General features: G+C 35.6%; 2 protein-coding genes across 2 annotated transcripts; both read left to right on the top strand.

The window, feature by feature from the left end:
• The first annotated feature begins 3,018 nt into the window (after positions 1-3,018).
• On the top strand, positions 3,019-18,023 carry LOC135749716 (uncharacterized). The gene is made up of 20 exons (XM_065268365.1): positions 3,019-3,079; positions 4,922-5,005; positions 8,452-8,561; positions 8,963-9,011; positions 9,139-9,282; positions 9,392-9,556; positions 9,663-9,812; positions 9,914-10,084; positions 10,168-10,200; positions 12,235-12,381; positions 12,694-12,852; positions 13,310-13,462; positions 13,580-13,744; positions 13,959-14,105; positions 14,866-15,024; positions 15,151-15,297; positions 16,234-16,386; positions 16,498-16,662; positions 17,287-17,433; positions 17,809-18,023. The coding sequence occupies exons 2-20, from the start codon at positions 4,993-4,995 to the stop codon at positions 18,021-18,023; spliced, it is 2,592 nt and encodes an 863-aa protein (XP_065124437.1). The 5' UTR covers positions 3,019-3,079; positions 4,922-4,992.
• Positions 18,024-19,887: 1,864 nt separating this feature from the next.
• Positions 19,888-22,395, top strand: LOC135749715 (adhesion G protein-coupled receptor F5-like). The gene is made up of 5 exons (XM_073811482.1): positions 19,888-20,035; positions 20,258-20,404; positions 21,844-22,002; positions 22,134-22,280; positions 22,391-22,395. The coding sequence occupies exons 1-5, from the start codon at positions 19,888-19,890 to the stop codon at positions 22,393-22,395; spliced, it is 606 nt and encodes a 201-aa protein (XP_073667583.1).
• Positions 22,396-22,605: the final 210 nt, after the last annotated feature.

Genomic DNA, 22,605 nt, shown 5'->3' with positions numbered 1-22,605 from the left:
AACACAAAGCTTTTTTTAGATAATCCAAAAATCTATGGAAAAAATGAATGGGCTTTCTGGAGAAGGAACCCATGTCCCGCTAACTTCCAGGGTTAGCCTACAAAAATTTCTCATCCCTGTCTCACCCTATTGTGCTCATTTGTTTATTCAACTGCTATAGGGAAACATGATATTGTTGGTTTGGATCTATAACAATTAAAGTACACGTGGAAGATGTTTTAAATCAATTTACAAAACAAAGAGTTTTATTCAAAACCTTTGTGAACTTCTCCAAATATTCACTGTATGTATAAGTTTAGACATTTTAATTAGTTAGGAATTGTTGTTCATTTGTTTTATTTATAACCAGTTTTCAACCTGTAAGTTTGGATTGCTATTAAGTATTATCTAAATAAAATTCCTAAATGTTACTGAACATCGTAGTACTATTTAGTCAAACACACTATTTTAAAATCTTTTCTTGGAGAGGGCAGTGAAAACAGATAATGGGTGAGGTTCAACATTTGCACTTCTGGCTTTGCTCACTAGCTACAGTAACAAAACCATTAAATACTGAATTATTGATCACTTTAAAAATCGTTCACTTATCTGGTTCTTGGATTTCTTTAGCCATTATACGCCTATAAGAAATCCTGCATTATTTTGTTTCATGTTTCACACTGATTATTATTTACCCTGGGTTAAGAATGAATCCTGTTTTTTATTCTGTAACGTTACATCTGAGCACACTTCTCGGCGACGGTGACGTCATGTGCATACTCTCTATGAGAAGACTTTTGGGCGCCATCTTGTGTCAAGGCGCGGGAATTAATTCGGCGCGAGCCTCACAGTGGATGTGAATAAACATTGGCTGTACACTCGTTATTGCAGTGCATCACGAGATTAAATACATCAAGTGCACCCGTACACTTTATATTTTGGACACCACTGAAAATGACCGTTTCCTTAAACAGTACGCTGTGTAATAGAGTTGATTTAGAACACTGTGAACAGTCTGAAGGTGAGTAAATGAAAGAGACGTGTTGAATACCGTCTAACAGGTAACTAGGCTACAGTTTTCGTTGTTATTATATTCAGTCAGCTTTTGCCTTTAGGGCCAGTAAAGGTGCAAAGCAAGCATTCTTCAAGTTTACAGGGCAAAGTGAATTTAAAGGGTCACAATAAACCAGTAGCAATCCCTGAAGCAGGTCACAGGTACTGTAGTTACATTTCCTGCTGGTTGCACTGTTGCTGGTTTTTATTCAATTTATTCATTGTCACTATTAACTCTCCTATGTGTACATACAGTTTGTGACCCTGTCAGAAATCCAGACTTAAGTTTCATAACTAATTTTGAGATAAGGAGCGTCAAAGATTGATTTGTCATTGATATCAACTTATATTTTTATAGAATTTTCTTGACAGTAAAAATATTTCATGTAAAAAATAGTAATCTAGGCTTTTCACAGGCAGGGTCAAATATAATTTCAGCATGTTTGAATGAGGTGTGTTTATTGTGGTTGGTTCAGAATCAGAATGCTTTAGAAATATATGAGAGAGAGAGAGAGAGAGAGAGAGAGAGAGAGAAATTATAGATCTCCAGGAGTAAAACTGAGTAAGGCAATTCTGTTGGCAAAGTTGAAAACGCTCCCAGGCAGGTATTTTAGCAATGCAAAAAAAGCTCATGCAGCCTCACATTAACAGCCGTCATTGAAATAACTTGGCTGCTTTGTTGCTGCGTATTGCTGATTTGAATGTGAATGTGTATACAGACTAAGGCTGCATGATTATGACAAAAAAAAACATAATTGACGATTATTCACCTTGATATTGTAATTGCAATGATTATTGTTGTCAATTAATATTTTTTACATTGAAGTTAAATTCTAAACATTCAAATCTAAATATAATCACAAATCATTATGAAAGTTATGTTGTTAGTAAAAAATCCAAAACAAATGGCTGAAGGACACGTCAGCTTATCAATTTTAAAATCTCTAATTCACCACATTTGGTGCCCAAACTGCCAAAACAGAAATATAGTAACTGAAATATAGTAACTGAACTTATAACATTTAGTGGATATTGTGTATGCCCCCACCTTTCTGCATATTCGACAACCTATTGTGTCTGTTGGGCTTGGCTTATTGTGCTGTGGCTTCAGAGGAAAGGGACTGGGGGGGTAGACATAAAACAAGTCTATTTTTAGTAACCGAAGAAGGTGATGAACAGAAATCGGACCTCTCTGGCATATTGAGTTTTTGCATATTGTTGCATTTTCTTATTTGTATTGTGTTTGCTTGTGCTGTGGTTTACTATCAGTTGTATTAGACAAGGCAGGCATGTGATGCCAAAATAGATGACTTATCAGGGTCACAGACGAAAAACATGTTGCTTGTAAACATGGTGCTCAATGGAGCGTAGATTTCTTATTAGTAGCGTTGTAGCATTGATTCTTATAAAATACTTAGTTAAAAGCGCAGACACAACAGTAGTCGAAAGTTACTGCTCTTCTTTATTTTCTGTGAATTTCAGACAGTACTACAATGCATGTCATATTAAAAGCGTTCCAGCAAAAGTATTTTTTGTGATTTACTGTTTTCTACATAAAGTCATCTTACATAAAGAATATTCTGGAAAAATATAAATATAAAATCAATGAATGAAATCACATTTGATGCTCCAAATCTCATAATTAGATTGAGACTTTGGTCTGAATGTCACGGTCAGGGTCATATATTTATTATACATCTATACATAATATGCCTAAGGAAAACAATGTCTAACATGCTAGTCATGTTTTGGTTGCATACAGTACAGGTATGTGATTTACACTGATAACGAAGCCCACAATGACCTTACAATGTTTCTGTGTATGCAACCCTCTTTTCTGTTCACACAGGGGAACTAGGAAATAATAGAAAGAATCAAACTAGTTTAGCAGGTGACCTGCACACAGTCACATTACTGTGGCAACCTGCACAATGACATGTTCATTCCAGGAAGATTTTGTGGGTGGGTCATGTAACAAGGAAACAAAAATCTTGAGACGCTAGTTAGCATACTTATGGTTTCATTTAGTGGTTGCTGCAATTGCGAGGTAAGACAGAATCAATGCACACATACATTAACAATAATTATCTGTAATTAACTGTGTTTCAGCATAAAGAGTGAATGGAAATGAATGTAATGGGTTGTGTATTCATCACAATTTGTTGAATTAGCTGTTGTTAATTGTTTGTAGTGTTTAGATTATTGTTCTTTTTAGATTAAATTTATGTTTGTTGATTGGGACTATTTAATTTAATTTTTTAGTTAATTGTATGATGAAAGAGTCTTAAGATCTATGCATTTTTACCACAATATGTGACCCTGTCTGTAAAATCCAGGCTAAAGTCTTAAAATCAAACTCTTGAGATAAAAAGTATCAAAATTGTATTTCATTTATTGATTTCAATCTTTGTCATGTTCTTTACATTATGATAGATGATTTTATGTAGAAAATAGTAAATCTTTAAAAAGAAAAATGACTAGCTGAGTTTACACAGGTACTGTAGGGTCACATACAGTAATGTATGTTCACCACAGTACCACTTATTTTCTTTTCCTTGAAGTACTAAAGCTATTTTAGCCCATATCAGTACTAAGAATACCTCTATAAGTGGAAACTGTATGTGGTTTCTGAGAAAGTTTAATAGTTTCTATTTCACGTTATATTTGACAGCAATGATCGTTAGAAATGCAGATTAACAATCTTTAACTTTCTACTATTATTTACCATTATCCTCTCCATGATAAAGAAAAACCCATTTACAATGTCCAGACAAATGAAGAACTCTACAGGAGGTAAAGATGTCAATCAAAACAATAAAGAGAAGATATTACAAGGAGAAATACAGAGGGTTCACCACAAGATACAAAAGCCTCAAGAATAGGAAGGGGAGATTAGACTCTATAAAAGCCTAATTTGGAGAGATTAAATTAATATCAACCTGTATAAACTAATGAGAATAAAAATGATGGAGAAGGCTAAGATAAGAGCAAACAACATCTTCAGTAAAATGGTGTTCAGGCAGTGTAATTGCATTTCCATGCATGGCTTCTTAGGGCACTGGATGGCTGTTTTTTTGGTAATGTACATTTTTCACTTCTTTAGATGTTGTGAAGGGGTTTTTCTTTATCATGGGGAGGATAATGCGATCAGCCACCACTGTTATTTTATATGGACATTCAAGATTTATTTGTTGCTGAGCTCATAAGTGTGTTGTTTGTTAAGTCATAATGTCCAAATTGTTGATCTGGCCAGACTTAATGCTCTTGCTATCTCTTTGATGGATTTGTTGTGTTTTTGAAACTACCTATGGTCTGTATAACTTGTATAGAGATGTCCCTGAAGTACATCATGTGGTTTCAGAGGCACAAAATCAACTCCAGACCTTTAACATCTTTCATTTATAAGAAAATTATTTTACAAATACACAATACCTGTTCCATACATTTGACCACTTTAAAAAGAGGGAGCTACATATTAAACAGCTGTAATTCCTAAACCCTTCAGACGGTCTGAATGTGAACACCCTCTAAGTAAAGCTAAAAGTGTGCACTTTAAGCCAATATTTGTTATATGACTGTAACCTGTAGAAATTTTGGTAAACAGCTAAAATAACCCAAAATGTACATCTGTACTTTTGGAGGGCAATGTCAGTCTTATAAAATGTACACTGTACAAAAATGCAGTATGAAGTTTAAACAACTCAATTATGCAAGTCAATTCAACCTACTTTATAAATGTTGACTTGTGATAAGTTGAAATAACATATGTTTAACATATAAAAATATATGTTGATTTGAACTAACAGTGTATGTCTTGTTTATATGATAGCTCAAGCAGTCATTTTCTGACAATGTAATATAATGTATTATCGCATTTATTGTATTACAGATGCAACCAAGGCGTATACAATACATTATTTTAATTGCTGAAGAATTGAAGTTTTGGTGTATTTGAGGAACATGGCCCGTAAAGGTAAAATAATTTACAGATAATTTTTGGTTTTAGTTAAACTATATTTGTAACAAATTCTGCATGTCTTTCTAGTTACGTAATTTATCTTGAACCAGGGTTCCCACGGGTCCTTGAAAATTTGTGAATCTGGGGGAAAAATTCAAGGCCCTGGGAAGTTTGTGAAAATATACATAGATAGATACAGGTCATTGAAAGTGCTTGAATCTATTTTTTGCAATAAAAAAAACCCATATTATTCCCTGTGTAGTGTAGGATAATATCATACAATTTCTAGCCTTTTAAACACATGCTAAACTGTAAATGCTTATATCTTCTGTATGCAAATGTTGATGCATACCAAAATGCTTTTTTGCATAGTTGTGTTTGACACATGAAAACGTCTCTGGTTACGTATGTAACTGTTGTTCCCTGAGAAGGGAACGAGATGCTGCGTCTCCCTTGCCATACTTCCTGCGTCCCTGTAACGCCGTCTCTGGCAATATTTCAGATAGCGTTATACTTCCTGGCTCCCGCGTCACCCTGTCTTTGTCGTTAAGCCTCACCATTGGTTAAATTTGATATACACGTTCAGACGCACTTACCCCTGGAGGCGTCCCCAAAGTGTCACCGCAGTGACGCAGCGCGAGTTCCCTCGAAAGGGAGCTGTAACAATGTATCTTAAAAGGTAACACTATGTATCCTTGCTCTTACTTGAAATGTGTCCCCACATTTAGTCCTTGAATTTGAGGGTGTTGGACCTGGAAATTCCTTGAAAGGTCCTTGAATTTGAAGTTAGGTGTGGTAACCCTGTTGAACCATCTGATTTTTTTAAGAAAGAGTTTCAGATAGTTCTGCTATACTGTAATGACAAATATTTTCCACTCACACACTGTGTGCACAATACACTGTAGAGACATATTTAGACACTATGTTTCACAGACAAATAAAGCCTTTAATATTTCAAAGTAATATTTAGGTCTTACATTACACATGTAGATTCAGAACACAAACAGAATAGAGACCATCAATACTTTATAGAGCGAACTAAAGTGGACATTATTTACTATCAGTGTTTAAAAAAGTCAAAAGCACCAGAAACCAGCACTGCATTACAATTCTTCTAAATCTTCACAACAGATAACAAATAAAATGTAAGTTAATTTGAAGAAATTTCCCTTCGCTTAAAGCTGTAGTCTACGATGTTGAAAATCGGTTGAGAAAGCCTGAGGCGGTTAGTAAGTTTTAAAAAACTCATCCCGCCCCTCTGTGCTACCTGATCCCTCCCACCGGGAAACGAACTGAACAACGTCACTCATTCAAGCTTTGATCACCGGTAGTAAACATCAGAACAGAGATTTACCGAGCAGTAAACACATAAAGCCTTGAAGGAATGAACAATTACAATTATGATTGCAATTGACGTTATTTACATTCACAACAACGTTTGGCATACGTTTCCCCTCCTGAGCTTCAAGGAATGACTTTGTAAATATAATTACTTTGACCCGTGATACACGATGCTAAACGGCTAACATTCCAAAGCCGACCGGCAGCATGAGCATGTTGTTGCCAGACTGATAAAAAGATTTATGTAACACCACACACAATCTTTGTAAATATAATTACTTTGACCCGTGATACGCGATGCTAAACGGCTAACATTCCAAAGCCGACCGGCAGCATGAGCATGTTGTTGCCAGACTGATAAAAAGATTTATGTAACACCACACACAATCTTTGTAAATATAAGCACTTTGACCCGTGATACGCGATGCTAAACGGCTAACATTCCAATGCCGACCGGCAGCATGAGCATGTTGTTACCAGACTGATAAAAAGATTTATGTAACACCGCACACAATCTTTGTAAATATAAGCACTTTGACCCGTGATACGCGATGCTAAACGGCTAACATTCCAATGCCGACCGGCAGCATGAGCATGTTGTTACCAGACTGATAAAAAGATTTATGTAACACCACACACAATCTTTGTAAATATAAGCACTTTGACCCGTGATACGCGATGCTAAACGGCTAACATTCCAATGCCGACCGGCAGCATGAGCATGTTGTTACCAGACTGATAAAAAGATTTATGTAACACCACACACAATCTTTGTAAATATAAGTACTTTGACCCGTGATACGCGATGGTAAACGGCTAACATTCCAAAGCCGACCGGCAGCATGAGCATGTTGTTGCCAGACTGATAAAAAGATTTATGTAACACCACACACAATCTTTGTAAATATAAGCACTTTGACCCGTGATACGCGATGCTAAACGGCTAACATTCCAATGCCGACCGGCAGCATGAGCATGTTGTTACCAGACTGATAAAAAGATTTATGTAACACCGCACACAATCTTTGTAAATATAATTACTTTGACCCGTGATACGCGATGCTAAACGGCTAACATTCCACTGCCGACCGGCAGCATGTTGTCAGACTGATAAAAATATATTTATGTAACCTCACACAATAAAATTATAAATAGATGCGTTCCTGTTCAACAAAAAGTCCGCCGTGTCGGCGTCGGTTTTCAGCCCCAAATCTCCCTGAAGCTTCCTCCAACGGTCAATTGCGGACCCTTTATTGATTCTACTTAGAGTCCGGCGTTTTTCAAATTTTTTTTACCTCTGCTCTTTCCTCTACAGACTTCCCTTTTCTTCTAACCTTTACTGTAGGGACAAGAAGCTTGCTGCTGTCGGTTAGTTTTTTTCCATTAGTGAGATGTTGCTGCTTCGCTAGCTAACATACACTGACACAAATGTCATGTCGCAGGCACGAGAGGGGCGGGGTGGTGAGCGATGGGGTGGAGACGCGATCGCGAGGTGGATTTTCAAGTGTACGGGGATTTGATGAGAGCAGATAACCAAATTTACATTGGTCAATTTATCTGCCGCCGTACACCCAATAGACTGAATGGATTTTTAAAATTCTTTTTTCTCTTCATATTGTTAGGATTTTACTGTAGAACCATAACCAGCATCTAAACGAGTTTATTAATAATGAACAATCTTTGAAATCGTAGACCATAGCTTTAACTGAAGGGGGACTGTTATAATCGAAAAACAGCTTAGTAATAAAGAAGACAAAGGGGCTGTTTCCCGGACCGGGTTTGGATTGATCCAGGACTAGGCCTTAGTTATATTAAGACATTTCCTACTGTATATAGACATTTCGAGAAACCAAAGTGATTTTATCACAAGATCAGTCTGCAACTGCGTAATGTTATTTTAAGCCAAAGACCTTGTTTAACGGGTTTAGATGTTTTTTTTTTATTGTTGCTGAAACTAAAAATAAAGATGCCTTGAGAACATTTATTTTAGGATATTTAACAATATAATTTAAGAGTTTAAAATAAATGCAATCATGTAATCCATTTTCAATTTATTTCCAAAGATTGTTAACTTGAAGGTTTTCTATTTAAAATGCTGCCTAATGTTTTCAATTTATCAGGTACAGGAGAAATATTAAAGTACATTGTTGGATTTACCATGGCTTTCCTGCTAACGGAAGTATGTGCTGTGGAAACACTTGATTTCCCAGAAGCAAGCATAGATTTACCGGTAGGAGAGTTTATTTACATTGCAGAAGCATAAATATAATATTCATAGAAAAAAACATGCTGTATGAAGATGAATATCCCTAAATAATGATGGGCCTAGCCGAACATTAAATCTGTAGTAAAATAAAACACATACATTTGTTGCATTTAACTATGTGTTCCTGTGTAGCTCAGTGGTAGAGCATTGAGTTAGCAGCGCAAAAGGTTATGGGTTTAAACCCAGGGAACACACATACTGTACCCTGTAATGCACTGTAAGTCGCTTTGGATAAAACGTCTGCCAAATGCATAAATGAATGAAATGGACTATAACCACAAAACAGTATTTGCCCATTTACTGTAAATACTTCTTATTATGTAAATTGCTTAATACTGTATGTTGTTGTTGTTTTTTGCCTTTAGTTTGGTTACATAGATGAGCCACTCCATCATATACAAAGAAGAGATGCAGGTCTGAATCACTGTTATGTTTTAATGTTTTAAGTAAAAATATGGATTGTTTAATCTGTTTACGATCTTTGGTTTTATCTGTAAATGCTGTCTGTGTAAATGCATTATATTTTCTTCTCTATGTATAGAGCTAATGGAGTTCATTGTGATTGTGGAAGTGAATGTATCCCAAGCTGTAGTCATCGAGCTAATCAAATCATCTTTGGCCTCCCTCACGTTTCCTCTTCAAGTGGGCAACAGTACTGAAATTACTGATGTAAATGTAACAACAGGTAAGTCTCCTTTTTTTTATTCGTAATTCCTGTTCTTGTTTCGAGAACACATTGTGGTTTGTTGTGTAAACAGAGGTTTTTATGACCAGTTCTGTTATGTTTCCATAAGTGTGCCAACCAAATGGGACCGAATACCAGTGCACTTGTGAAGACGGTTATGCATGGTCATACAACAACTGCAAGGCATATGAGGCATGCGATGACATCCGCTTAGGCTCATGTGGATGTATCAATGGCATCCCAACTGATGGAGAGATGTGTTTGTTACAAAATGGTAGGAATCCTTCATAGCCAACAACATTAATACTAACAAACAGTAGCTGCACTTCCCTTTACCATATACAGTATATACAATCATATGTATTTTGTCTCTTTCACAGAACTACCAATCACAGAGTTTTTGTTTGAAATTGAGATGAATGCAGCAGTCATCTCTGTGATCAGCGAGATGAGGAGACTTTTGGGGAACCTCACCTTTCCGCTTGCATTAGATGATCTGGTAGAACTTTTAGATATGGACATCACAACAGGTGACAAATATCACATCTGGCATTATTTAGGAGTCAAACACAGCATTGACGTTCCAATACACATCTGTTAAAAATGAACCGTGTGCTGTTTGCTTGCTTAGTGTGCAGCTCAGGTACCACTGGTTACCAGTGTAGTTGTGAGGATCAGTATGTCTGGCCTTGTGACAAGTGTAAAGAATATGGGAGCTGTAGCACCACTAATGACACATGCAGCTGCATCAACGCTGTACCAAGTGATGGACAGTTCTGTCAGCCATTCAGCACGATGACAAGTAACAAAAAACAACAACATTCTCATTATATACATTTCTGTTTATATCCTATTATTTATAATTTATTCTCATCTGTATTCCAGGAGACACCACAGCATGTACACAACCAGTAGCAGGTATGTAAAATGTTTGCAATGAATAACATTTAAGGTGCGTCATAGTCAGAGCCGGCCTTAAGCATCTGGTGGCCCGTTTCAATAACTAATAGGAGGCCCTACCCACATAAAACATAAGCGTAATAGAGCAAAAAGCAAGGATTCCTGTTGGTTTGCATCAATGGTATATTATTTTATTACGTGCACTTTTAGCTTCACGAACAGGCAGCTCAAAAGAAATGATCCAACCTTATTTAATTACAACTATACAATTATAGTTGCCTCGCCCTTTCATGGACGCTAAATTCTCTGCTTAATTGATTTGCACAGTATATTTTCAGCTGTCTGGGCTGACTTTAAAAAAAAACATCTCAAACATCCCCTCAACTTGAATTATTTAACAAAAGCAAACAAGACAAGTGTCTGACTGACACTGAACCGAACTTATAAATAAGGATGGGCTCCGCGTTTTTTCAGCACCGTAGACAGCTCACCTGGCGGCGAGCGTAGATTTCACCTAAACCTTATTAGAAATCCACCTTTCTGTGTTTGGGTGCTGAGAATTCCCTGATAAGTTTATCTTTGTCCAGCGATTTTGTCACCTCGTGCTCAATAAAAATCTGAACGAGAGCTGACGGCATCTATGTTCAATAGGCTATTATAAAAACAGTTTACATTGTTATGCGGGAGCAAAACAAAAATAGACGATTTCCAAGCCACTGTAAAAAAAAAATCACCCCTATTTATCTAAAGTTCTTGGTCATTATGTTCATTTAATGGAACATTGTGTGGATGTTGCGTTAGAGGAAAATGCCGTCATGCACAAAATATATTAAAGGCAGTCAGTAAATGCACACAGATGTTATACACATATTTTAAATACAATTAAATACTGCATTAAGGTTAGTATAAAATCCAATAATATTATTTAAAAAAAAACCATTGAAATCAGTCCCTAAAATAATGTATTATTAAAAACCTGGAATCGCACTTGCACAGACAAGCCTGATGAGAGAGAGCATGGTCGAATTCAAAACTGCGTTTTTGCGCCCTTGAAGGGCACTTCGGGAAGGGGGCCGCTTAAACTTTCACTCCAGATAAAATTAAAATGACGTTGCTTTCATTGCTCTATTCTCCAAGTGTATTTTAGCGGTCACAGTCACGCAATGAGACACAATTGCGCAACTCTCTGCACAGCTCTGATATTTGAAGGGAATAAATAGGGCATATAGCGATGAGTACTTCAAATTGATATTCTCTCCATTTGTGACGGAAAATTTGTCGGAATGAATGCGCACGGGCTAACTACGACAGGTAACACATTTAAGAAATGTCGGTTTTCACAAAAATAAGGCTATTAAGCTCTCGTCTAGTGATCCCGATGCTAAAGAATAATTAAACCTCTAGAATTATCCACATGTGCACGTTTTCTTAGAGTTTTTATGAAGCACTGTGATGCTGCTGTAAACGATTCTACATTGATTTATAAAAATGAAAGAAATTACTTTTAAAAATAATTTAAATGACATATAATAATTATTAATGCAGTTCTATATTTTTTTTATAAAATACATTCATTTCATATTAATAATCCGATTTCTACAGGCTAAAGCGCGTATGAACGTCCGAGAGAAAATAAAGAGCAGAAATTAATTGATTTAAAATGAAAGATATGTGATTGCTTAACATCCACAGGCACTGACAATGTGAGCTCCCCCGTGCAGGAATCATAGCCCCACGTTCAAACATTCTTGCGCCGGGCTGGGGCCCTCCTTTAGGGCGGGGCCCGTTTCAATTGAAACGGTTGAAACATAGCTAAGGCCGCCTCTGGTCATAGTATGGACTGTTGAAAACAAAACAACAAATACACTCTGTTATTACGGTATAGTATGCAATGTAATGTGTGCACTGTGCAGAACTGAAAAATGCAGCACCACAGCAGCATTCCTTAAAAATCAGAAGATAAGAAAGACAGATAAGACAGTGGCATCTTGAGATACAGGTTGTTCACAGTGTGATGGTAACTACATGTTTTTCTCCTTGTCTGTCTCACAGCACAACCTTCAGCATACGTGATTGACTTTGATGTGAGATTCTTTGACTCGGCTCTTGTGAACTTCTTTCGAAATCTGGTCACAAATATCAACCTTCCTCTCGCTCTGAGCAACAATGTTAATGTCACAGATATCGACATGACTACTGGTGAGATCAGAAAATATTACAGCATGATCAAAATGAAATATTTGCTACACAAACTATGAGAAATAAACCAGAGTTTTAAGGGGGCCTCATGAAAATCACATTTAGAGTAATTGCCTGTTGTGCCACAAGTTCAGACTGACTTTGAATATTAACATGCACATACTGTAATACAAATGCTCACAAAATATGTCTCTATAGAGAGGTAAAGAAATATTACTTTACAACTAACACTTGTAATGATGTAACAAGTGATTCTTGTAACTTTTTTATTGTGATTGTGCTTAATCAATAAACAAGTCTACTTTGTTACAGTGTGTGGATTAAATGGCACAGAATATGAGTGTAAGTGTGAGGATCATCATGTCTGGTCCAATGACACCTGTGAGGTCTATCAGGTGTGTGATGGGATTGTGGGAGGAACTTGTGGATGTATTCAAGGTCTCCCTTCAGAGGGTCAACTTTGCCAGAGAGGTAAGAAATCACAATTAAACACAATTGTGCTTATAAACTGACCAGTATGATTTAATTTTACTTTAAACTTTACAAACATTTGTTTTTAAAATGTATGTTTTTCTTTCTTATTACTTGTCAGACATAAATGAATGTGAAGATGCACAGTCAGTGTGTGGTCAAAACTCAGATTGTATTAACACCATTGGGAGTCACATTTGTTCGTGCTGGAGTGGATTTTCTCCTTTGTATAAAGACATCCCTGTGAGCGTCAACAACTCATGTGTCCGTAAGTACAATTGACCGATTTTATTTCTGTTTTTTTTTTATTATTAAAAATAGACAATTTCTGGCCCAAGCTTAGGAACAACACTGCTAGATAAGTTTTGCATTAGTGTATATATTGTAACAGACCCACACTTTTGCTTTTTTAATAAGGCAAAGTCATAATGTTGAATGTTTTTTCTCTTTTTTACAGAGACTCAACCTTTAACTGAATATCTGATTGAAATTGAGATAAATACCCTGAATCCTGCCATCATTGATCAGCTGAGGAGCCTTCTGATGTCTTTCCATTTACCCTACACACTCACTGACAACACAAACATTACAGAAATCAACATAACTACTGGTATCTACTCTGTATTTTCTTTATGATGTTTTATAGTTTAAACGCTTTATAAAGAACAACATTGATAGTGCAATAAATGATGAGATGTGATTTTTAATCTTCTCCTTTGTTTTTCAGTCTGTTCTTTGAATGAAATGGGATATCAGTGTAAATGTGAGGGTCTGTTTGTTTGGCCAATTGACACGTGTCATTCATATGAGACCTGTGATAACATCACTGATGGTGTGTGTACATGTATCAATGCTCTTCCAAACAATGGACAGTTCTGCCAGTTAAAGAAAGGTGAGACACTGACGTCATTCTGTGACAATAACAATATTTTCTTATACAATTTTTATTTCAAGCATTTACAGATGTTAAACATTTATATTTTTATCTGAAAGCTAGATATTTTGTAACCTGAAAAAAACATTTTCAAAAGAAAATGTTAATGTTTTTAACATGATTATAATTGTATTGATTGTCCTGCTGAAACTGCCTCTGTTTGTTCTTGCAGGGCCGACTTTAAACTACATGATTGATGTTGATGTGAGATTCTTTGACTCGTCTCTTGTGAACTACTTACGAAATCTGATCACAAATATCAACTTTCCTCTCGCTCTGAGCAACAACATTAATGTCACAGATATCGACATGACTACTGGTAAGAGCTCAATATTTCATTGTGTCAAGTTCAAAGAAAAATTTACCAAAGACATATTAAATTTTACTTGGATTTATTAACTTAAAGTAAGAATTAAAACTGATTAAAATATAAAGAAACCTTTGTGAAAAAGTTTGGTTTATGATGCATTTTAAAGGATTAATTAACTCCAAAATATAGTCACAATTTACTCTCCCTCATGGCTGGCAAAACCTCAGTGACTTTCTTTGATACCAAAACAAAGATTGTTGTCAAAACTGTTGCTTTGGTGTTTATTTTACAATGGGAGTGGATGATTGCCTCTTCTTTAGCTTTAATAGGAAAAAGCATTAAAAAATAATTTTATGTGACTCATGCCATATTTTGCAAGTGCTTTGAAGGCATATAAACAGGTTTGGGAAAAACACAAACTAAATATAATCCATTATTTTAAGAAAATCTTGACCAGTGCCTCCTATCTCTCTGCACATTAACTGTGCCTGAACTGCACCGTTAACACGGTTTAGAAAATTTACTTTATAATCATATCTAACAATCAGACAACTCTCACAAGAATATTTATGTTTTTGCAAGGTTGCTATTTTTTTGGAATCTATAAAAAGTGAATCCGATATGTTTTGATACACACAAGTAGCATACTGTAATAGGCTTTGTCAAAAACTGGGTTTGATCAATGATGTTTCAGATTGAACACAAGTATAAATGGATATATCAATGCAATTGTTAAACTGTAATGTTTTATCTTATCATTGTATTGCAGTGTGTGGATTAAATGGCACAGAATATGAGTGTAAGTGTGAGGAGCATCATGTCTGGTCCAATGACACCTGTGAGGTCTATCAGGTGTGTGATGGGATTGTGGGAGGAACTTGTGGATGTATTCAAGGTCTCCCTTCAGAGGGTCAACTTTGCCAGCGAGGTGAGATATCAAAATCAAGCACAATGCGCTTAATGCAATTGACTGACCATTATGATTATGTTCTTCTCTACACACTGGTAACATTTGTTTTTTAAATTAATGTTTTACTTTCTTACCACTTGTCAGACATAAATGAATGTAAAGATGCACAGTCAGTGTGTGGTCAAAACTCAGATTGTATTAACACCATTGGGAGTCACATTTGTTCATGCTGGAGTGGATTTGCTCCCTTGTATAAATACATTCCTGTGAGTGTCAACAACTCATGTGTCTGTAAGTATAATTGATTTATTTTATTTTTCTGTTAATATCTAAAATGAAAGTCAAATTTCTAAATTACTAAATAGGGAAAAGTTTCTGAAGTGGATAAATTAAAAGATCAGATTTTGGAAATATTTGAATAGTTGTTATATTGTTGAAATACAAATCAATTCTAGAGTTAAGATGGGTTTTAGGCTTAGTTCCCCGTGTAATTACTGTAGATGAACTTAAACAATATACCCCAGTCTGTCTTGGGGTCACGGTGTACACATTTTTTCTCACATTTTGGACATTGTGTTTTTAAGATACAAATGAATTAGTTATAACTGGGCTCACCCAAATATTGACTCTGTTAAACAGCTTAACAAATTAAAACTCTTTTGATACATTTTTGTATGGACTGGTGCTTCTACATTAAATACAGTATGCCATTTTTCAGAACATTTTGAAATTGTTGAAAATTCTTCAAGAAAAATTGAAAGACAGTGTTAGCTCAAGATATTTTACCAAACCAAGATATTGGCAAATTAGTAACAAGTGGGCAACACCCACAGATTTTATTGGTTGATATCTTAAACTGTTTACCTAAACTAAAAAATTTTGGGAATGTTATACTGTACTTGGACCCCTAAATATTAATTTTAATATAGTGGACCACACATTTCGTCTTTGATTGACTGAAATGCAGCATGTAAAATTGAAATAATTTTACAAAATCATTAATTCACATTGACAACCGACTTGCTTTTCACCAAGTTGGAAATCAGCATGAGCTGTCCAATGTTACAACTTCTAACTTGTGTATCATCAGGAATCTTGAGTTACCCGTTCACAAAACCTCTTTGCTTAGTCATCTTTGTGCTTGGAACTCATAATTCACTTGAAGACAACAATATTTGTATTTATAATGCATAGTCATAACTGTGGATGTTTTTCTTTTTTCTACAGTGACTCAACCTTTAACTGAATATCTGATAGAAATTGAGATAAATACCCTGAATCCTGCCATCATTGATCAGCTGAGGAGCCTTCTGATGTCTTTCCATTTACCCTACACACTCACTGACAACACAAACATTACAGAAATCAACATAACTACTGGTATCTACTCTGTCTCTTCTTTATGATGTTTTATAGTTTAAACGCTTTATACAGAACAACATTGCAATAAATGATGAGATGTGATTTTTAATCTTCTTCTCTGTTTTTCAGTCTGTTCTTTGAATGAAATGGGATATCAGTGTAAATGTGAGGGTCTGTTTGTTTGGCCAATTGACACGTGTCATTCATATGAGACCTGTGATAACATCACTGATGGTGTGTGTTCATGTATCAATGCTCTTCCAAACAATGGACAGTTCTGCCAGTTAAAGAAAGGTGAGACACTTACGTCTTTCTGTGACAATAACAATATTTTCCTTAATTCTTGTTTTCAAGCATTTACAGAAGCATTTAAGCCAAAAGAAACGATCATAAAGTAGTTTAAGCTCTGGCTGTGGACGCGCGCTATTGGTGGGTATGATGCGCGTCACGCTTTCAAGTTCAAGGTGGCAATCCAGTTCAATAATCATACAGTAGCCTATGAAGATCACTTCAAAAATAAAAATATTGTGTTGGGTTTTGTTGTAAAAAGAAATGCCAATTAGACTTTATTCAGTCCACAAGACAATTCCTATACACACTTTCCAGTCCATATACGCTGAAATCGTGTATTATTAGCGATGTAATTTCACTTAATTTAAAAGTAGACATTCCAAGCATTATGTAGACATTTATCTTTTCTTTGTATGACAAGTATTAATAAAGGAAAAACGAAATTAAATGAATAGCATATTGTGGCTGCGGTGTGTCATGTGACGTGTATGTGTATATATATATTCCAAGTAAACAACAATAGTTAAGTAAGCATTTTTTTATTGAGACTATAAAAAATTATTCTGCATCCATTTTTAGGTGGCTATGCCCCTGTTCTACTGAAACTGCTTCTGTTTGCTCTTGCAGGTCCGACTTCAAACTACATGATTGATGTTGATGTGAGATTCTTTGACTCGTCTCTTGTGAACTACTTACGAAATCTGATCACAAATATCAACCTTCCTCTCACTCTGAGCAACAACATAAATGTCACAGATATTGACATGACTACTGGTAAGAGCCCAGTGTTTCATGTCATGGTCAGTTAAACGTTTGCTGAAAAATATTTGTATTATTTCATATAAAATACTGGAAATGATTATAAAACCCTACAATATATAGACTTTTCTGTGATACAATTGTAATAATATTTTAATCTTTAACATGGCCAGAATCATGAACTTAGATCACTGTAGGTCTTGTCATTCATCATAAAAAAAAACTTTTAATTCATCAATTTTTTTTGCTACATACATGTACAAGTTGCATAATAGGATTAACCAAATATTAGGTTAGGTATATGATGTTTCAGTTTGAATTCCAGTTTTTACGCAGGCAAATCAATGTGAATGTTTTACTATAATGTTTTATCTTATCATTGTATTTCAGTGTGTGGATTAAATGGCACAGAATATGAGTGTAAGTGTGAGGAGCATCATGTCTGGTCCAATGACACCTGTGACGTCTATCAGGTGTGTGATGGGATTGTGGGAGGAACTTGTGGATGTATTCAAGGTCTTCCTTCAGAGGGTCAACATTGCCAGAGAGGTGAGAAATCACAATTAAGCACAAATGTGCTTAATGTAATTTACTCACCAATATGATTATGTTTTACTCTACACACTGGAAACATGTTTTTTTTAATTAATGTTTTACTTTCTTACCACTTGTCAGACATAAATGAATGTAAAGATGCACAGTCAGTGTGTGGTCAAAACTCAGATTGTATTAACACCATTGGGAGTCACATTTGTTCATGCTGGAGTGGATTTGCTCCCTTGTATAAAGACATTCCTGTGAGCGTCAACAACTCATGTGTCCGTAAGTATTATCAAACAGATTTTATTTTTTGTTTTCTCATCAAAATTATGTTTTCTTTAAAAAAATCAAATTCTGTCCAAGCTCAGCACTGCTAAAAATTTTTGCATTAGTCTATACAGTATGGGCTCTATCTTGCACCCAGCGCAATTGACTTTGTCCGTGACGCATGTATCATTCGTATTTTGCCCCGGCGCACAGCGGGTTTTTCCCGTCACAGAAGCACGTCGGCAAACTAGGGAATGAACTTGCGCTCCCTGGGTGGTTCAGCGCGAAAAAAGAGGCGTGTTCGGGCGCAAACCATCCCTGATGCTATTTTGCAGTTTCAAAAAACAATTGCGCCACTGACCAGAAAAAAAAAGTTTAAAGTCAGTGGCGCGTTGCGCGTTGTTCATTATGCTATTTTAAGGGCGCATGCTTGACCATAATGTATAGGGTGCACAACGCGCATACACTTTGCTTATCCAATCTACACAGATGCAACAGTTATTTTTGCAAATCATAAATTGTTACACTTAAAAATATTAATACACGAGATAAGGGGAATCATAGTGGTGAGCATTGTGGTGATAGTTTTTATTTATTCTCATGCAAATAACGATTAAAATATTTTCATAACTTTGTTGTGTGGCTGTATTACGTTTATTTTATGTAAATAATAATTAAAATGTTTTCATAAGAAACCTTAATGTATATGAACTTGATTTGTAAGTGTACTTTGGGGTTGGACCTTGCTTGCGTTTCTTGGGTCCGATTTCAAAGCCCCCAAACCCTTTCAGCGGTGAGGGTGGACGCAGCGATGTCCTCTGCTGGCGTCAAGTCCTGAGGCAGATCCACCACCCGTTACACGGCGTGCCCGATTTATGCTGGCAAGCGTGGGATTCCCCCGTACAAGGACGTCGGTCTCCTCGGCTGTGAACCGCTCCTGGCGTGCGCCTGGTAAATCCGTCATAATAATAGCAACCTGCCATGGAACTTGCGCCCTTGCGTTTAAAGGGAATGTTGGCTAGCGTTCTGATTGGTTTATTTGACGTAACGCCCAAACCACACCTATGAATAATGAACCTACTTCAGACCAACCCCTTATTGATTTGCGCCCGGCGCAAGAGTTATTTCTCACGCGGGGAAAATAGCAACAGCGCCCAAGATCCGCCCACAAACTCACTTGCGCGTTGCGCTTCGCACTTGCGTTTCAGATCGTTAAAATAGGGCCCTATATTGTAACAGACCCAAACTTTTTTGTAATCTGTTTGCATTAATTCCTAAGGGGTGACAACGCAACTTTCTATTTATAGTTTTCCATTATACCGTTTTTGTATAAGACTTGGTCATAATTTTGGATGTTTTTCTTTTATTTCTGCAGGGACTCAACCTTTAACTGAGTATTTGATAGAAATTGAGATAAATACCCTGAATCCTGCCATCATTGATCAGCTGAGGAGCCTTCTGATGTCTTTCAATTTACCCTACACACTCACTGACAACACAAACATTACAGAAATCAACATAACTACTGGTATCTACTCTGTCTCTTCTTTATGATGTTTTATAGTTTAAATGCTTTATACAGAACAACATTGATAGTGCAATAAATTATGAGATGTGATTTTTAATCTTCTTCTGTGTTTTTCAGTCTGTTCTTTGAATGAAATGGGATATCAGTGTAAATGTAAGGGTCTGTTTGTTTGGCCAATTGACACGTGTCATTCATATGAGACCTGTGATAACATCACTGATGGTGTGTGTACATGTATCAATGCTCTTCCAAACAATGGACAGTTCTGCCAGTTAAAGAAAGGTGAGACACTGACTTCATTCTGTGACGATAACAATATTTTTTTACAAGCATTTTACTCCTATTTACAGATGTGCATAGTATTTCTATTTATTTTACTGGAAGCTATATACAGTATATTGCAGTCAGTTAAAATATTTTTTGAAACATAACTTTAATGTTTTTAACATAAGAATTTATTTGTACTGATTGTCAAACTGAAACTGCCTCTGTTTGTTCTTGCAGGTCCGACTTCAAACTACATGATTGATGTTGATGTGAGATTCTTTGACTCGTCTCTTGTGAACTTCTTACGAAATCTGATCACAAATATCAACCTTCCTCTCACTCTGAGTAACAACATAAATGTCACAGATATCGACATGACTACTGGTAAGAGCCTGATGCTTTATATCAAGGTCAATTAAACATTTGCTAAAAATATTAATTTTAATTATAAATTACTTAAAACGAGTATAGACCAATTAAGAGTAGACGTCACAGTTACATCACTGCAAGCTGCACGCGCAATGCGGTTGCAGAAAAACAGTGGAAATTAATTAGACACGAGTGAAATGAGCAAGATAACTCACTAGAAAATGTCCTGTTGTGCTGTTAAGTGTCAGAATAAGAATGCCAAAAAAGATGGCTTTCATTTTTATAGAATTCCATCGTCGAAGACATCATTTGAAGATAAACGTAGGTGTTTATGATTACAATAAGCCCTTAAACGGACAGAATGGAGCGAGGAAATCATCTGGAAATCTTTTAATAATTAGAATAGAAAATAAGTAGAGAAGATGTCCGGTGTTCCGTCGAAGTCTGTTTCCGTCCATGTTTTTCTTATAGCGTTTTTATCACGTTACAATTATAATTTATTCAGAATAAATGTTTTTTTTATACTGAAAAAGCAATAATAACACAATTTTTTAAAAATATTTCATAATTTTTTCATTTTCTATTTCTTTTTATTTCCTTATATCTTAGCTTATGTCTTCTTCCTGTTTGTTCTAAAATTATTATGTTAACATACTTAATAAATATATAAATATAGCACACACACACACATGATGTAAAGTGTTATTAATATATAAACATTTTAATGTATGTTTAAACATAATACTTTTATAATAGTTTTAGAACAAACACGTAAGATAAATATAAGGAAGAAATAATAGAAAACAGGAAAATTATGAAATATTTAATAAACGCTATTATATAAAATACATGATAGTATTGCTTCTATATGTACTTTAGCGATTCAGACTGTAAAAATAATTGATTTAGCAAAAAAATAACAATACATATACATTACATACATGCATATCAGTAGCCAAGCCATTTAAACTTTTTATCTATCTAAAAATAAACGTAACGTGATTAAAACGCTATAAGAAACATTGCACTAAAGGTAACATAGGGGAATCAGACTTCGACAGAACACCGGATCCATAAAAATCACGGTTTAACGCTAAAACACTTCACAACCCTACTGCGGAGCAGTCACTTTCTGCAACCAGTTTGGCTCCGCCCACAAAAAACGTCATCTCTGTTTGCAAACACGAAATTGGCCTATACATTTAACACTCAAATATACAGACAATTCTGTAACAAAATTAAGCTTGTAAGGATTTTTTATGTCTTACATGGCAAGGACCATGACCATAAAATACATTTATAATACATTAAAAGAATTTGTAGTGCTACACGCAAGTTGCACAATACAATCAGTCAAATGATAGGTTTAATAAATTATGTTTCAGTTTAAACATAAGTATATAAATAGATACAAATGTTTAACTGTAATGTTATATCTTATCATTGTATTTCAGTGTGTGGATTAAATGGTACAGAATATGAGTGTAAGTGTGAGGATCATCATGTCTGGTCCAATAACACCTGTGACGTCTATCAGGTGTGTGATGGGATTGTGGGAGGAACTTGTGGATGTATTCAAGGTCTCCCTTCAGAGGGTCAACTTTGCCAGAGAGGTAAGAAATCACAATTAAACAAAAATTAGCTTAATTTAATTGCTCTAAACTGAACTGTATGATTCAATTTCAGATAACACATTAGCAATATTTGCTTTCAGTTTTTATGTTTTATTCCTTATTGCTTGCAGACATAAATGAATGTGAAGATGCACAGTCAGTGTGTGGTCAAAACTCAGATTGTATTAACACCATTGGGAGTCACATTTGTTCATGCTGGAGTGGATTTGCTCCCATCTATAAAGACATTCCTGTGAGCGTCAACAACTCATGTGTCCGTAAGTATAACAAACTGATTTTTTCCTATTTATATATAAGTATATCACATATTACAGTCCAAACTCAATGTGTAGCAACACTGCTGTACATTTTGATGGTTCATTTATAGGTTAATTTAATTTTATAGACCCATTGACCAAATCTCCCCAGAAGTGTTTGCTTTAAATCCTATGGTTCCCTTTCAATACGGTTCACTTCGCATTGCGTCAGTTTGCTGATGCTATGGGGGAAACTCCTGTTTACTCCGTGATTGAAGCCTATTGGTTAACGTCTGTAGAAAATACAGACCAATGACGTTTGAGCCCGCGCGGGGCGTGGCACACG

The sequence above is a fragment of the Paramisgurnus dabryanus genome, chromosome 12, assembly GCF_030506205.2.
Source record: "Paramisgurnus dabryanus chromosome 12, PD_genome_1.1, whole genome shotgun sequence".
NCBI lineage: Eukaryota > Metazoa > Chordata > Actinopteri > Cypriniformes > Cobitidae > Paramisgurnus > Paramisgurnus dabryanus.
This window is presented reverse-complemented; position numbering and strand designations above follow the sequence as displayed.

Coding starts and splice junctions, on each gene's coding strand:
- LOC135749716 (XM_065268365.1), top strand. Junction 10,085..10,167: donor GCCATTCAGCACGATGACAA/GTAACAAAAAAC, acceptor TCTGTATTCCAG/GAGACACCACAGCATGTACA. Junction 15,298..16,233: donor TGTCAACAACTCATGTGTCT/GTAAGTATAATT, acceptor TTTTTTCTACAG/TGACTCAACCTTTAACTGAA.
- LOC135749715 (XM_073811482.1), top strand. CDS start 19,888: ATGGGATATCAGTGTAAATGTAAGGGTCTGTTTGTTTGGCCAATTGAC. Junction 20,405..21,843: donor AGATATCGACATGACTACTG/GTAAGAGCCTGA, acceptor ATTGTATTTCAG/TGTGTGGATTAAATGGTACA. Junction 22,003..22,133: donor GGGTCAACTTTGCCAGAGAG/GTAAGAAATCAC, acceptor TATTGCTTGCAG/ACATAAATGAATGTGAAGAT.